Source organism: Tachypleus tridentatus, chromosome 1 (genome assembly GCF_004210375.1).
Source record: "Tachypleus tridentatus isolate NWPU-2018 chromosome 1, ASM421037v1, whole genome shotgun sequence".
NCBI lineage: Eukaryota > Metazoa > Arthropoda > Merostomata > Xiphosura > Limulidae > Tachypleus > Tachypleus tridentatus.
This window is the reverse complement of record NC_134825.1, coordinates 171,728,592-171,746,948: the sequence shown is the minus strand read 5'-3', so window position 1 is coordinate 171,746,948 and position 18,357 is coordinate 171,728,592. Positions and strand designations below refer to the sequence as shown.

The 18,357-nt window shown below is 37.0% G+C and overlaps 1 protein-coding gene across 7 annotated transcripts in view; it reads left to right on the top strand.

Moving 5' to 3' along the window:
- The window catches only part of LOC143230324 (uncharacterized), a 31,835-nt gene extending 14,845 nt beyond the window's left edge, over positions 1-16,990 (top strand). For 2 of the 7 annotated variants that reach the window (XM_076463673.1, XM_076463663.1), the window contains exons 5-10: positions 648-905; positions 3,679-3,936; positions 9,325-9,618; positions 11,300-11,566; positions 12,949-13,137; positions 15,359-16,806. In XM_076463673.1, coding sequence (XP_076319788.1) covers positions 648-905; positions 3,679-3,936; positions 9,325-9,618; positions 11,300-11,566; positions 12,949-13,137; positions 15,359-15,564 — 1,472 coding nt within the window. In that variant the 3' untranslated portion in view covers positions 15,565-16,806. Of the gene's footprint in view, positions 1-647; positions 906-3,678; positions 3,937-9,324; positions 9,619-11,299; positions 11,567-12,948; positions 13,138-15,358 lie in introns of all 7 variants that reach the window. The other 5 variants (XM_076463693.1, XM_076463683.1, XM_076463703.1 and 2 more) reach the window with 5 other exon arrangements.
- Positions 16,991-18,357: the final 1,367 nt, after the last annotated feature.

Genomic DNA, 18,357 nt, shown 5'->3' with positions numbered 1-18,357 from the left:
TCCTTTCCAACAACAAACTCAACTCGAAATAAGACACGACGGACGACATACACCTTCCGTGGCTTCTGTTTATAATGTTGAATTTTGGGATGACACTTTTAAATGTACCTGCTAATGATATCACATGGGAGTTTTGAACATTTCCACACGCCATCCAACCCTTCGCTAGTACAGCGGTAAGTCTACGGATTTACAACACTAAAATCAGGGGTTCGATTCCCCTCGGTGGGCTCAGCAGATAGCCCGATGTGGCTTTGCTGTAAGAAAACACACCTATAGGCTCTTTATCACAAATGTGTTTCACATACGTTTGTACGCATCTGTACCAAGTGGGGAAAAACAAAACACTCTGGACGTTACATAGGTGCCGAATTTTCTTGAAGGTTGGATTGAGGAAGCAGGTTATATTTGGGTTAAAGACTTTGTACAGCATACCTGTTCTTTGTTCTCCAAAGGGATGGGGTACATATGTAATCTGTATCTACGTTAGAGTGTATGAATTTTGAAATTATTTCACTTGTTTACACCCAAACTTACCCTGCACCAACCATGTAATTTTTTATGTATGGAAGGAATTCTTTATACGAATTAACATATTAAAAGAATTAATTTAGATGTTCTAATGTCTTAACTGTTGAATCTTTTCGAATCCAAACCAGAAGGTCTTGAAACAGAACAAAATAAACTCGACAAAGTAGACTGTGAACTGGTGACCTCTGATAAAGATCTAAAAGTATTTCATCAAGGGAAACCTGTAATGAATGGTGATCGTGTTAAAGATGGAGGTGACATTATGTTATTTTGTCTTCAGGGAAAAACTGTAAATAATCAGCCCATCTTTAAGAAAGTGACTTGTCATAATGGTCAGTGGAATATGGAGATTCCATCGTGTCCTTTCGACTCTGGTGAGTTTAAATATAGTTATAGAAACAGTCATGTTTCTAAGCCTTAATACAAAGAGATAATTCAGCACTTCCATAACAGCCATCAGTACAGTATTGTGATAAAACACAAGTAACATAAGTCACTAGGTGTTTTTAAGCTGATATATGTAGGAACAATTTTCTAGAATATACCAATAATTATAACTAATATCACAGGAAGCTTAAATGCAACCTCCTAAGTTTTGTATGTACGTGTTTCTTATAGCAAAGCCACATCGGACTATCTGTTGACTCCTCTGAGGGGAATCATACCCCCTTATTTCAGCGTTGTAAATCCGTAGACTTACCGCTGTACCATCGGGGGGGTGCCAAGTTTTGTAATTTAGCAGATTATAAAATTTTATAAATATTTTCTTACAGCATTACATTTTGGTTTTATAATTTATTGAAATAAAATTATATCAGTACTCAGTCAGAGCGCTAGAATAACTTACACAACGTTGCTTACATGATCCGTTAACATAATTACACCCTTTTATCTTAATAAATAATATTATAACTGGTATCTAAGAAACAAGCAATATTTCAATAGTGAGCTTAACTTTAACAAGATTTCTATGAAACTGGATATGTTTTTTTTTACTTCACTGAACTTTGTTTAACTGTTACGTGTTCATTTCCATCACTACAGTTTATTTAAGACTCTAAAGATAGCCGGGTTTCTTAACGAATTTCATTTAGCTCAAAAGAATACCAGTAGCGCATAAGGTCAAAGCTTCATGTGTTTGTTGTGCTGCGCTCGAACTGGATAATTTATCAGACGTTCAAAGTTATATACCATCAGCAACTTTTTAATAACCATAATTCACATGTTCCTGAAACATCCGCGCTTTTTTTTACGGGGATGGGGTGAAAGGGTTCTCTTTCGTAACCAAGTCTTGCGCAGTGTATTGCAAGGAGCTAATCGAGATTGGCTTGAAATATTGTTTCGTTCAGTTGAGCGATTTTGTTTCACTTCCATTGGAAACACCGAAAGTTTCCTTCTATAAAATGTTGTGTCCTTTGGCTTTTCTTCATTTGGTAAATTTTATATATAAATATTTCTATTTAGAAAGGTACGTGTATACAATCGTGTCCATGATGGTAGAGTACTAAACTGTCGAACTGTGTGAATTTCGTTATATATGTAGTGTTCCAAGTGGCAGTCACTGTATCAACATATACAAACAAAATGAAGCTAAGCCTAGATATACGAGACAGCTCTTAACTTGTCAAAGAAACTGTTTGAAGTCTTCTTTGTCGCTATTAGTAACGGTTTATTGAAAAAATTCGGAACTTTAATTAGATGCGGTTAATTTGTTCACTTAATCACTTCCAGTAGTAACAATAATTAACTTTCACCATTGTTTTATTTCTTTTCCTTTGCGGATATCCTTGGATTATATTTATTTCTAGCGTTATGATATTGTCAGTAGGTAAAGACCGGTTATTACCACGTACCAGTCGTGTTACAAAGAGTTAATTGATTAACTAACCGGGTTGGATGTTTATGGTTTTTAGTCTTTCACAACACTGACCTAAGCTGCTTCATTACTCTCACAATGTTTGAAGATATCAAACCAGATCTGTCTCTTTCCAAACCATATCTGTCTTTGTTACTCTTAACTCGATTCTCTTTTACTTTCGCGCAAAGCTACACGAGGGCTATCTGCGCTAGTTGTTCTTAATTTAGCAGTGCAAGACTAGAGGAAAGCTAGTCATCACTATCCGCCGCCACCTCTTGAGCTACCCTTTTACCACCAAATAGTGGAATTGATCGTCACATTATAACGCCTCCATGGCTGAAGGAACGAGGATGTTTGGAGTGACGGAGATTCGAATCCGCAACCCCCAGATGACGTATTTCTTGAATACGAGTCGAGTGCCCTAACCACTTGGCCATAGCCTCTTAACTTGATGGTGTCCGCTATATAGAAGATTTTGGAGTTATTTTGTTCAGTAAAAAAGGCAAAATTCTAAGTTTGCACGTGTGTGTGTGTGTAAAAAGTTGCTGCTCACAACCGTTTGGAAGAATTTATTTCGTTTCATTTTTTTTTAATATGTATAGTGATATCGAACAAACATCTCGATTCTTTTAGCGTCTTCCATCCTTTCCAACAACAAACTCAACTCGAAATAAGACACGACGGACGACATACACCTTCCGTGGCTTCTGTTTATAATGTTGAATTTTGGGATGACACTTTTAAATGTACCTGCTAATGATATCACATGGGAGTTTTGAACATTTCCACACGCCATCCAACCCTTCGCTAGTACAGCGGTAAGTCTACGGATTTACAACACTAAAATCAGGGGTTCGATTCCCCTCGGTGGGCTCAGCAGATAGCCCGATGTGGCTTTGCTGTAAGAAAACACACCTATAGGCTCTTTATCACAAATGTGTTTCACATACGTTTGTACGCATCTGTACCAAGTGGGGAAAAACAAAACACTCTGCACGTTACGTAGGTGCCGAATTTTCTTGAAGGTTGGATTGAGGAAGCAGGATATATTTGGGTTAAAGACTTTGTACAGCATACCTGTTCTTTGTTCTCCAAAGGGATGGGGTACATATGTAATCTGTGTCTACGTTAGAGTGTATGAATTTTGAAATTATTTCACTTGTTTACACCCAAACTTACCCTGCACCAACTATGTAATTTTTTATGTATGGAAGGAATTCTTTATATGAATTAACATATTAAAAGAATTAATTTAGGTGTTCTAATGTTTTAACTGTTGAATCTTTTAGAATTCAAACCAGAAGGTCTTGAAACAGAACAAAATAAACTCGACAAAGTAGACTGTGAACTGGAGATCTCTGATAAAGATCTAAAAGTATTTCATCAAGGGAAACCTGTAATGAATGGTGATCGTGTCAAAGATGGAGGTGACATTATGTTATTTTGTCTTCAGAGAAAAACTGTAAATAATCAGCCCATCTTTAAGAAAGTGACTTGTCATAATGGTCAGTGGAATATGGAGATTCCATCGTGTCCTTTCGACTCTGGTGAGTTTAAATATTGTTATAGAAACAGTCATGTTTAAGCATCAATGCAAATATATAATTCAACACTTTCCATAACAAATAAAAACTTAAATAAAATAGTGAAAATCAGTCCATAGGTAAATGACCACACCTTTAAGATTTTGAGCAGCAATCTTCAACATCTGTAACACCTGTACTCCATATTCTTATACTACATTCTCTTTCAAGCAAACCTTTTGGGCAATATGTTCCCTTTTTTTATTCAGAAGGGACTGGAGGGACTTGCTGGCTCTCCAAAGTCAGTCAAAAAGCTTCGCTCTGGTGACATATTGATGTAAAAGAACTTCTAAACACAGTAAACTCCTTTTACATTCAAAGGAGATTGGGGATATACCTATTGAATTCGTCACGAGGAGTTACTGTTGAGAGGGATTTGAAGAACATCCACGAATCGGAGATTCTCGCTGATTTCTTCACCCAAGGACTTTCTGCAGCGAGGCATATCTCCACTTGCAAGGAAAGAATTATGATGCCGACCAATGTCCTCATTTTAAAATTTACATCACTGTATCCACCTGCAATCATCAAGGCAGGTCATCGTAATTGCAAGGTATGGCCATACATTCCAAACCATATCAGATGTTTCTAGTGTCAGAGGTTCGGTCATTCGAAGACTTCATGTTGTGGTCCCTTGATGTGTGCTCATTGCAGTGGCAAGGATCACGATGCTTATGAGTGTGAAACGGACCCGTATTGCGTCAAATGCAATGGCTCTCACCTGTCATACTTTCATTCTTGCCCTGAATGGTTGAAAGAAAAAGAGTTGTAGCGTTTGAAGATGATTCAAAACATTACTTATCCTGAGGCTCGAAAGTTGCTGTCTACCACTTTATCTCGAACGTATGTTGCTGCACTTTGTTCCACTACTACAGTGGGAATGTAGACGGACCTCTGTGCCTCCAAAAGAACCATTCTCAAACCAAATGAAAAGTATTTTGACCTCCATGGTTAAACAGGTTGATTAATCAACTTCAACACCCATCTCTGTCCCTTACATTCATTCCAGCAAACCCCAAGATCAACTTCCTTCAGTTCTGGGTACGGACATTTTCTCAGGTACATCTTCTTCTCCCATCCCAAGATGCAAAACAATCATTTGTTCACATCCTCAGTCACTGGAATCCTCTTCAACAACAAAGATTTGCCCAATCGACCCAGGGCAGGATTCATGAAGGTCGATAGACCTCCCTCTAATAAAGACAGTAAAGAAAAACGTTGTTGTCGTAAACAGAAGTGTTCTCCACCCACTTCGCCTACATATAGATAAAAATGTCCACCTTAATACAATGGAACTGTTGAGGTTTACGTTCTAATCTGGATTACATCAAAACACTGATTGTTTCCTACCATCCTGTATGTCTTTCCTTACAGGAAACATTTCTGAAACCTGCCGATACAGTCACCTTTCTATAGGTTTTTGTGCAGAAATAACAAGCTGTGTGATGGACGAGTGCATGGAGGGGTAGCACTGTTGGTTGATCAGCGTGTGCCCACCCTGTCTTTGCCACTCGACAAAGAAGCCGTGGCCATCCGTGTTTCCTTTGGTCGTACCATCACTTTTTGTTCTCTCTACCTGTCACCTATGATCAATCAGATCTTGGTGCTCTCATTGAACAGTTGTTGTCTCCCATTTTAATCCTGGGAGACTTTAATGGACATAATACCCTCTGGAAAGGTACTGATATTGATAGGATGGGTCGCTCCATACAGCATATGCTTTCTGATCACAACCTTTTTAATGCTGGTTCTTATACTTATTTTCCTGCATCTTCAGTCTTGTAAACCATCAATAGACGACTGTATGGCAACACTGACTGTATTATACAATGTAAGTCATCAATAGACGACTGTATGGCAGTACTGACTGTATTATACGATGTAAGCCATCAATAGACTGTGTGGCAGCATTGACTGACTGTATTATACAATGTAAGCCATCAGTAGACGACTGTGTGGCAGTACTGACTGACTGTATTATACAGGCAGTTGCTCAATATATTCCAAAACCTCTACATGTTTTCCACGATATCCTTGTCCATGGTGGAATCCTGCCTTTCACATGGCACGGAAGGTTGAAAAACGGGCTTGGGATACTTTTCGTAGTTATCCCACACTCTCCCACTGTATCACTTTCTAGCAGGCCCATGCACCTGCTCAATGGGTAAGACATCAAAGCCAGAAGGAATCTTCGATTAAGTTCGCAACCAGTATATCTTCTTCCACCAGTTCCAAAGTCATATGGGTCAAGATTCGAAAGGTCAGTGGGCAATATAATACTTTCCCGCCCTCGATCTTGCTCTCTGATGGCTAGGAAGTAGCTGATACCCAGAGCATTGCCAACACTCTTGGTGAAAGCTTTGCTGGGTATCTAGTTCTTCTGCTTCATCCTCCACCTTCTTAGCCATCAACATTCGGGCAAAGCGATCACCTCTTTCTTTTCAAGCTGATTATCTCTATGACTATATTCGTCCCTTTACACTGGTGGAACTTGAACTGGCTCTTCACTGGTCTGACACTACATCAGTCAGACATGATGATGTACACTACGAGATGCTGCAACATCTATCTCATGCTTCTCTTGCTATTCTTCTGATTGTTTTTAACCGGATCTAGCAGGAGAATGTTTTTCCTGATACCTGGCACCAGGCTATTGTCCTACCTTTCTCTAAGTGTGGGAAGGATCCCAAGATTCCTTCAAACTACCGTCCAATTACTTTGACGAGCTGTCTCTGTAAGACCTCAGAGAGGATGGTTAATGCTCGTTTTATTTGGTTCCTCGAATAAAACAATCTCCTTTCACCCACCCACTGTGGGTTCCGACGACAGCACTCCACCATGGATCACAAGGTTCAACTTTAAACGTCAGTCAAAGAAGACTTTCTTGAACGACAACATCTTGTATCAATATTCTTTGGCATTGAGAAGGCTTATCACACAACATGGAGGTATGCATTTTGCGAGACCTCCATATATATGGGTTACGTGGCCATATGCCCATTTTTATTTTAAAAATTTTTTAATGGACAGGAGATTCCATTTTCGAGTGGGTTTGACACTTTCCCATTCTTTTCTACAGGAACTTTGAGTCCCTCAGGGCTGTGTTTTGAGTGTCACACTTTTCAGTATAAAGATTAATGCTATCACTGAACAACTCCCTCTTACTGTTGTACATGTCGTCGAACATGAGGTATATTGGGTGGCAGCTACAGACTGCCCTCAATTGTTTACTGAAGTGGACCACAGCAAATGGTTTTACCTTCTTTCTTTCTAAAACCATTTGCATGCACTTTTGCCATCAACAAGGTATTCACCCTGATCCTGAACTCCGTATTGATGAAGTTGTGCTGCCTTTGGTCCCTGAGACAAAATTCTTGTGGTTTATTTTTTACCGTAAGCTGACCTTTATACCACACATTAAGCAGCTATGGGTCAAGTATACAAGAGCATTGAACATCCTCCGTGTCCTCTCTTCCACCGCTTGAGGTGTGGATCGATGTTCTATGCTAAAGATATATCGTGCTCTTATCAGATCAAAACTAGACTATGGGTCACTGCTCTATGGCTCTTCCAGGACCTCGGCCTTGACGATGCTGGGCCCTATACATCATCAGGGGCTTCAGCTCTGCACCAGAACTTCCCCAGTCCAGAGCTTATACACAGTCTCATGAACCTTCTTTGCACCTCTGCTGTTTCCAAATGTCTTTACTGTATGCTTCGAAACTTCGTTCCTTACCAAAACATCCCACCTGGGGTTGTGTTTTCTTTTCTCGATGGGCCATGCTTTTTCAGAACAGTCGATATGCCATTGTTCCTTTTCGCCTTCATATTCAGGAGCAGTTGGATGAATTTGGTCTGTCCTTGGATAACATTGCTTCATCCACTTGTCAGCCCATCCCCAAATGTAACCTTTCTTTAAGTCATCCGAGAAAAGCAGATTGAAAGTAGTGTCTGTTGTTCGTTGAACATCTTTCAAACAATCTTTCCATTCCTATTTATACAAATGGTTCAAAATCAGGGGACTCTGTGGACTCTGCCATGGTTTTGTGGTTTAGTGGTTGTGTACAGAATCCCCTCTACAGTTTCTGTGTTCACTGCTGAACTGTACGCCATTTCTGTTGCCCTGGACCACATAGAAGGTAAGCAGTACTCAAACTGCACTATTTATACTGACTCTCTTAGTTCTCTACTGGTCCTAGAATCGCTTCACGTTGGTTCACACCATGTTGTTGTTGTTATACAAAACCAACTGGCCCATTTCTGTTTAACATCTACTTCTATCCAGTTTTTCTGGATAACGGTCCACTTTGGTATTCGCGGAAACGGGCTCGCCGACACCGCAGCTAAATCTGTCTGCTCTGGCACTATCACTGCCGTGCCTGTTCCATACATGGACTATGGTCCTGTATTCAAGGCTCAGCTCCGTGCCAGTTGACTTGGAGTGAGCAACGTGAAAATAAGCTTTTCCAAATAAAACCCTGTATTAGACTTTGGCCATCTTGCTTCTGTAAGGATAGGAAAGACGGAGTTATTCTAACTGGAATACGCATTGGCCACAGTTTTTAACTCATCATTTTCTTTTATCTTGGACTGATCGTGTAGTGTATGTAACTCTCAGATCACAATGAGCCACATTTTACTGTCTTTCCGCCGTTACGACTCTCAACGACGGCACCATTTTAAACATGTTTTGTCCCATGGTTTATCCATAACGTTAGACTATTATTGGTGATGGTGACACTGTCCACCTTAGAAATGTTTTTAGTTGTTTAAAGGTCATTAATATTTTTAATGCTATTTAAGTTTCTAATTTATAAATTAGACCTTTATAAAATGTGATTTCCTTTTAAGAATCAGTGTACATCTAGTTTGATTTGAAATTAGAAAATGGCCGTAACGTTAAATAACTCGAAACCAGAACTGGAAAGGTCAACTTCAGATGACTTATGCTGATGTTTGAACTTACCCATTGGTCATCTTGGCGAGTTATTAGAATTACAATTATGCTACAGAAAGCCCTTACAACTTGTGTTACTGTAATTTATTTCTCACCACTGTACACTAGATATAAAAATTGAATTTAACGCTATTTTTGTTTTTAATTTAAAAAAAACTTTGTTTTTATCTTGATTCCTTTTTACGAATTTTAATACTTTTACTTTAATTTTAACTTTTTCCGGATGCTTGGCACGGATAGCCTAGTTGTTTTGTGCCATAAAACGCCAAACCAACCAATCGCCCAACCTTACCATGAACCAACCTTTAATTTTGTGTATGTAGAAAGAATTCTTTATATGAATTGATATGTTAAAAGAGCGTTAATTTAGATGTTTTAACTGTTAACTCTTTTAGAATCTAAACCACAAGGTAATGAAGATGATAAAGACATAACTAAACCAGAAGGTCTTGAAACAGGACAAAATAAATTCGACAAAGTAGACTGTGAACTGGAGATCTCTGATAAAGATCTAAAAGTATTTCATCAAGGGAAACCTGTAATGAATGGTGATCGTGTTAAAGATGGAGATGACATTATGTTATTTTGTCTTCAGGGAAAAACTGTAAATAATCAGGCCATCTTTAAGAAAGTGACTTGTCATAATGGTCAGTGGAATACGGAGATTCTATCGTGTCCTTTCAACTCTGGTGAGTTTAAATATAGTTATAGAAACTCATGTTTTTAATTGTAGATACAAGAACATCTTCCATAACATCCATCAGTACAGTATTGTAATAAAACACAATCCACTAGGTGTTAATAATTGTATATACCTATGAACAGTGTTCTATAAAGCCTTGTACGATTAATTAGTGCTACATTAACAGATTCTGTGAGCGTAACCACCTGAATATTTCTTTTTTCTTTCAGTTAGCATTGTATAAACTGTAGTAAATATTTTCGTGTAAGGTTATGTTTCTTCATGTCCCTTTGACTCTCGTGAGTTTAAATATACATTTAGAAACAGTCATCTTTCTAATTCTCAACACAACACATTCATCCAGCACTGTCTGAACTTCCACAAGGACGTTCGACTCGTGATCTGAGGATCCCGGGTTCGAATCCCCATCACACCAAACATGCTCGCCCTTTCAGCCGTGGTGGCGTTATAATGTGATGGTCAATCCCACTATTCGTTGGTAAAAGAGTAGCCCAAGAGTTGGCGGTGGGTGGTGATGATTAGCTGCCTTCCCTTTCGCCTCACATTGCAAAATTAGGGACGACTAGCGCGGATAGCCCTCATGTAGCTTTGCGCGAAATTCAAAAACAAACAAACAAACTGAACTTTCTTCAGTGACGTATTGATGATAGGAAATAAATCACTTATTAGGTATAACAGTTAGATTTAGAGGCAATTTCCTGGGATACCTTATAATGTACATGTTCTTATAACATCAGGTTACATTTTATACAGGGTTTTCGGAAAGTCACTGTGCAGTTTTGTAATCATATTTTATTCAGTCTATTTGAATCCAACAACTGATAGCGGTGTTTAGAAACAAAATAAGAAGGATCCAGGCCTGTATTGATGTCAACGGAGGTCACTTTCAACATTGTTTATAATTGTCATTCATATTTACATCCTGTATTCTATATTGAAACATGTCTGTTAATAAATATATAAGTGCACAGTGACTTTCCGAACACCCTGTACTGTAAAGAAACAAAACATAACCGCTGATGAAATTATTTGAATAACATTTTCTCACCTACATATTTAAATAATTACACGTGATTTGATTATAGTTTTCAGGAGTTTAATTGTTGGTGAAATGTGAATAAGTCTACTCGTTGTGAAGCGTAAATTTACACAAGTGTTCTGCCCATCGCTGGTATTGAACTCCGAATTTAACGTTCCACCAGGGGGCCAGAGAGAAACACAGTGTACGAAAAACGGCAGTATTTTACCAGTGAACTGTTTGTTTTTTTCCACGTACAAAACTTCTATGAAACTGAATAAAATTTTTGTACCACGTTTAACATTTTTAAACATCAGGTGTTTCACGACATCACAACTTCTTTAAGAACCTAAAAGTTGGTGTGTTTTTTTAAGTGAATTTCGTTTTCCTTTTCTCTTTGAATTCACTTCTTTAAGGCCCAGCATGGCCAGATGGTTAAGGCACTCGATTCGTAATCCGAGGGTTGTGGGTTCATATCACCGTCACTCCTGTAGCAAAACGGCTCACCCCTGCTTTGACAAACCCACCGCCTTATCTGCACTCTATCCACCACTGAGAATCGAACCCTATATTTTTAGCATTGTAAAACGATAAACATACCTTTCACCTGTGAAGCACGTGCTTATGTCTTGACTGTTGTACGTTTCAGACGAGGAATATGAAGAACAAATAATTGTAGAACAAAATCGGAACAAGCAGGCCAGAGAAGACTGTGAACTGGTGACCTCTGATAAGGATCTGAAAATATTTCACCAGGGAAAGCCTGTTGGTGAGGGTCATCAGGTTAAGAATGGAGATGACATTATGTTGTTTTGTCTTCACGAAAAAACTTTAAACAACGAGCCAGTCATTAAGAAAGTGACCTGTCATAATGGTCAGTGGAATACGGAGATTCCATCGTGCTCTTTTGATTCTGGTGAGTTTAAATGTTGATGTGTTCATCTAGCACTGTCTAATCAGTAAACCATCATCATAAGACATAGATTGCTGTATATGTTTAACATTTACAGTTAGGAGCAATTTTATAGTAAACATTATAATACAACATTTTGAGATTACGTGAATGTGACTTAGAAGTTCGAAAATATTGTGAACATTTTTCTAAAAAAAAATTATGTTTAGGCCTGGTAGATAGATATCTTGACTCGCAATTTGAGGGTCACGGGTTCGACTTTCCGGCGCCGCCAAACATGCTTGCCCTTTCAGCCGTGGGGGCGTTATAACATGACGGTGAACCCCACTATTCGTTGATAAAAAAGTTGTCCAAAGGTTGGTGGTGGTCTTTCACTGCTAAATTCAGGATGGCTAGCGTAGATAGCCCTCGTGTAGCTTCTCGCGAAATTCAAAACAAAATTAACTAAGTTTTTTTTTTTTAATGAGACATAACAGCATCGCATATAAAAACATTTGTAAACTATTGATCACCTACTAAATTAAAGTAATTACACTTAACTTTATTTTTGTTCTCGACATTTTGATTATTAATAAAAGGGTGACATTTTGGTTGTTGTTAAACGTCAAAGCTACACAACGGTATAAAATCTAGCCCAAACCAGACTGACAATTTTAACCATGCCACCTGTAATATTAAGTCTGCTTTGACACGCCACTGATTTTGAATCTTCTATGTTTAAGTGTTTTTTTTTTTTTTTAATTTTTGTTTGTTGTTAAACACAGAGCTATACAATATACTGTTCTCACCACTAGTATCGAAACCCAGTTTTTAACGTCATAAACCTTCAGATTTAGTGCTTTGTCACTAGGGAACAAACATCGAAACCCAGTTTCCAACGTTATAAGCCTCCAGACTTAGTGTTTTGCCACTTGGAAATAAGTATCGAAACCCAGTTTCCAACGTTATAAGCCTCCAGACTTAGTGTTTTGCCACTTGGAAATAAGTATCGAAACCCAGTTTTTAACATTATAAGCCTCCAGACTTAGTGTTTTGCCTCTAGGAAATAAGTATCGAAACCCAGTTTTTAACGTTATAAACTTCCAGATTTAGTGCTTTGTCACCAGGGGACCAGAGTGGTTGAATCTTGTTCGTACGTGTTCGTATTCTCATGGTAAACGGATTTTCGGGTTAGTACTAGACAAGTGTGGCTAGAGATTATTGCGTAACACTTAATGATGTCAAAATGTTGTTTTTATACATGCCGTTCCATCGCGCGACTTTTTATCGGCTGTAGTTGTCACATGACTTGCTTATTTGCATATTTAAAACTCCTTTCAATGTAATGTACTCGACCCTCTCTACAGGATACATCAGAATTGATACATCGTTTTGATATCTTACAGAATCTCAGTGTACCATCCACAAGCTATATGATATATTACCCTCAGGAATAATTCCGAGGTTTATCAAAGATAATTACAAGAGAGGCGAGGAAGTTGAGGTTTATTGTAATAATCCAGGTTATTTTATTTCGGGTCAGAAAACTGTGTGGTGTTCACCAAAGGGACATTGGCACCAGACTGATTTGAAATGTAAGTACAAGCATTGTAATTAACCAGAGATAAAACAAACAAGTGAATTAGCTTCTGATATTATAAAATCATTTGAAAATGTTGTGCGATTATTTGTTGGGTAAAATGTGGAACCAATTGAGTTGAGTGAAATTTACGCTGAACACAAATCACAAGTTAATTCGATCTCCCTAAGTCTTTGCCGCATCAGTAATAGAATTTGGTCCAATAATTTTTTTTCTTTTACTTTAAAAAATAATTGAAATAATTTAAGTTTGTTTTAAGAGTATCAAACCATAGATCATACGGGATCTAAAGAAAACTGTTTTTTTTTGGTGCTCGTAGCAGTGAAGCCATTTAACATTAGGATGTTGTGTGACAAACAGCTACTAGCATTTGTTTTGTAATTAAACATTTTTAAATAACATTTATATTACGTGTAGAGCTGTATTTATCCTCCTGCTTTTGGGGAGAAGTCTGTCAGGACCAAAACGAACACCTGATGCAGATTTTCCCCATTAGTCTGAAAACCCTTATTTAAAGAACTATCAGAGCTGGTTAAGAAAGTCCGTTAAAAGACCTTTAAAATCGTCACAAAAAAGTATTTATTTGATTGGCAACCGAATCCTGGAAATGTCGTATAAACATTTCTCGAGTTGACCTTTATACGTTGGTAACAATCGACGAGTCGTAACTACGGAGACACCCAAAATGTGCATTTTTCCACAGTGATATAAAATCCGCAATTTGAATATTGTGGAATCTAATTGGAGCAAACGAGAATAATTATCATTTCTTAACCCTAATGTTTTTTGTGTATTTCACGTACATGGTGACTTACCCTAGTTATTACTTCTGCTCTCATTTCATGAATAATTATCATTTCTTAACCCTAATATTTTTTTGTGTATTCACGTACATGGTGACTTACCCTAGTTATTACTTCTGCTCTCATTTCATGAATAATTATCATTTCTTAGCCCTGATGTTTTTTTTTGTGTATTTCACGTACATGGTGACTTACCCTAATTATTACTTCTGCTCTCATTTCATGAATAATTATCATTTCTTAGCCCTTATGTTTTTTGTGTATTTCACGTACATGGTGACTTACCCTAGTTATTACTTCTGCTCTCATTTCATGAATAATTATCATTTCTTAACTCTAATGTTTTTTGTGTATTTCACGTACATGGTGACTTACCCTAATTATTACTTCTGCTCTCATTTCATGAATAATTATCATTTCTTAACCCTAATGTTTTTTGTGTATTTCACGTACATGGTGACTTACCCTAGTTATTACTTCTGCTCTCATTTCATGAATAATTATCATTTCTTAACCCTAATGTTTTTTGTGTATTTCACGTACATGGTGACTTACCCTAGTTATTACTTCTGCTCTCATTTCATGAATAACTATCATTTCTTAACCCTTATGTTTTTTTTTGTGTATTTCACGTACATGGTGACTTACCCTAGTTATTACTTCTGCTCTCATTTCATGAATAATTATCATTTCTTAGCCCTGATGTTTTTTTGTGTATTTCACGTACATGGTGACTTACCCTAATTATTACTTCTGCTCTCATTTCATGAATACGTGTGTGTTCAGTTGCGATTTTTATCATTTATCTTATGTTAAATAACATACATGTTTTTGTCCCTCTTCGTTAGGTAAGATATAAAATGTTGAATACTAGTACCAAACGTAAAGGCTTCAAATAACCCTGAGATTGAACTTGTTTACAAGTGAAACCTTCATCATATTTCGACTGTTCAGCAAATATTATATAATTGATAAATCAATAGCATTAACGTAAAGTACTGTGTTTAACTTACTTAAGAGAAGGCAGCCTGGCTCAGTGGCGTTGGACTTGTAGGCGGATGGTGGTCCACTCCATGTTCTTAAAAAAGACGCATTACCCTCTTGTTTGAGTCTACCTAGCTGTTAGCTGGAAGAGGGGGATACTATCCATTTTCATCCGCTTGTGTCAACTAAGCCAAAGCTCAGAAACAGATCCAATGTACCATCTCGGTAGGTGGGGTTGAGGACAACTAATTTATTTAGAAAGTAGTTCCAACAATAAAAGAAAGAGGGAGTAATTGATCTATTAAAAATGTTTAATGTTGATAGTTGTGTAAACTCGTTATTTTTACAAGTTATCAAAAGTTATTTCATATGTCTAATATACACACACACACACACTTCATTTTATGTATCTTACATCTCTCTCAACAGGTGAACAAGGCTGTAAACTCCTCGAACCAGGGCCTACTTCGACAATCATTATCTTAAATCGTAAACCTTACTATCGCTTTGGTGAAAAAATGGTTTTAGCGTGTCCACAAGGTCAGTATCTCGAAAATGGAGTCCATAGTATCGTGTGCTTGTCACCGATCTGGTCAGATGAGTTTCTTCCCAGCTGTGTTGACACAGAAGACTGACGTTAGAAACACAGATACAAGCCAAGGAAGGGTTATCACTCAACAACTGCCTTTATTTCCATGTCTTTGTCTTTTGTAAACATATACCCGAGTCAATGTCACGAAAATAGAAAGTGAAAGAAAATCGTTTCTTGGAAAATTCCTCACAATTATATTTGACATTAATGAGCAACTTTTAGGATATTCACTTAAATTAAATTGTCTGAAAGTTTATAAGTTGAAGTGAATTGGTTACTTCTCAAATTACGCTTTACCCTTCGTGAATGTTTAAAAAGTCTTATGAAATGGCTTGAAAGATAAATATTTTTATTTTCTTAAGCAATAATATCTAAAAGTTGGAGCCATAAAACTTCGTACATGTAGTTTCGACATTACAGTGGCGAAATGGTAGGTTTGTAAACACTTTAGACATTCATAGGTGTACATGGGACTATGCATACTTCAGATGGATAAATATCTATTTCTTAGAAAGTTATATATGTGGGATATCTGAATTCATAGTTCTAAGCATATTAATTTAACGTTTGCTTAAATTTCTGTTTACAGAAAAAATGTCTAAAAATCAGAGAATTCAAGCGCTACCATTTCCAACCATAACCAGCTGCACCAACGCACTTATAAAATCTTTACATATGCCCTCATGTAGAATATGGTTTAGTTTATAAATGTGTTTGTTTTAGAGCAAAACCACGTTGAGCTGCCTGATATGTCCACCGCGGGGAATCGAGCCCTGAATTTTTGCATTGTATGTTTATAGACCTACCCTCTATCCTTTATTTTGTTTTTTGAAGTTAAGCTACACAATAGGCTATCTCTGCTCCTCCCACCGTGGGTATCGAAACCCGGTTTCTAGCGTTATAAGTCCGCAGACATGCCGCTGTGCCACTTGGGGGCAACCGCTAGTCAACCAACGGTATTAGCTTGTAAAGCGTTGTTGCTTATTTAAATACATGACCCGAGCCCCTGAAGTAATGTAATTATTGGCAAATTAACGAATGAAGTGTTGAAAATACCGATACTTAAATACTGAAAATTTCGGAAAATTCTAGATTTCATTATAGAAATATAAACAAATTTTCTTTTCGCATCTTAAAAACTATTTACTGATATTGTTCGAGTACACGTATAAAACTTACCTCTGGTATTGTTTGAGTACATATGTAATACTCATTACAGATATTGTTTGAATATGTGTAATACGTGTTACTGATATCATTGTTTGAGTATAAAACTCATTACAGATATTGTTGTATGAGTATTTATTCATATTCTCATGGTAAACTGATTTATTAGATAGGTCTGCTTTATAACTGGAAATTTGTATGTAATAATTACAAACTAAACTAAATAACTGGGTTTAACGTAACACACTAGACATGTGGTGTAAAACAAGCATTATTAAAGTGCTAAGTAAAAACACAAGTGTCACTATCTGACTGTTTGTTCTCTTACAAGGTACTAGGCGTTGTAACATATAGATATCATCTACGTGGCCAGTGATGTCGATAAACTGCAAAATGTGCGACGTTGCAGCAACATCTCTGGAGGCAGAGTAGATACTATCTACTAGAGAGCATTTGTTTGTTTGAAGTTAAACACAAAGCTTCAGAACAGGCTATCTGTGCTCTGCTCAACACGGGTATCAAAACTCGGTTTCTGTGCCATTGGGGGCGACTAGAAAGCAACAAAAAAGCGATAATGTTACACAGCATGTGCTGCCAGCTGTCTTTGTACCTATTTCAATATATCTCCATGTTGTATGGAGTTATTTCTTCTGACAGAAAAGGGTCACAATATGGGTAATACTATATAAACGGTATATGTTTCCTTAAAGAATTGCGCTCAAATACATAAAATAATTATTTAAGTATATTTTGAAATCACAGTAAATAATGATGCATGAGAAGATAAAATAAAACCATTAGAACCGTATTTTAAATTACAATCAAAGAAAAAGTTAAAGTATATTAATAAGACCCTTTTGTGTGCAATGAAAGTAATACTAAACATATTTGAACAGCAAATACAAAAAATCTTTAACCAATGAAGTAATACATATGTATACAAAGACATCTAACAATGAAAGATCCATCAGACAAAATTCCTTTAGACGAACAATATACTGTCTCCCATTTGGTGACTGTCCAATATCTATTCCTTTAAACCCACACTTTTTGTAAATCCTGTATCCGCCCTTGTAGTTTACACACAAGGAGGATGTGTTTTTGTATTTCAACCACGTTATCTACAACTATGGACTTGCTCTCCTACAATCTGCAGTTTGTGTGTGACAGTCAGTCACCTTTATAGTCGAGAGTTTCCACGAAACAACAATAACAAAAATATATTTAACGTGTTTTAATTTCAGGCATATCCATTATACGAGAACAATACCTTCTTCTTTTCAAGGATTAAAACTTCCACCAATTTTTGTATCTACTGATATTACAGTCTTATAGGCAACAGTTGACATTAACAGCCATGTCATTCCAACCACTGTGACAGTTTGGGTTGTTCGAGTAACACACATCAGGTATATGATAAACAGGATCAGCCATGAATTATAATGATGACAAAGAGTTCGTAAATGTTGCTTTCATTGGAATAATAATGTTTGTAGCATAGAATCAGTGGTAATACCGTATGATTCACGAGTTTCGTGATTCTGATGTTCCTCTTGTTTCATTATTGTAGTATCTTTTCATCTTTTTAACCTACATAATTTATTAGTATTGTTTGAGAAATTGAATATATATCATCTTGATTCACTTGGTTTTTGACCAAACCTTTGAA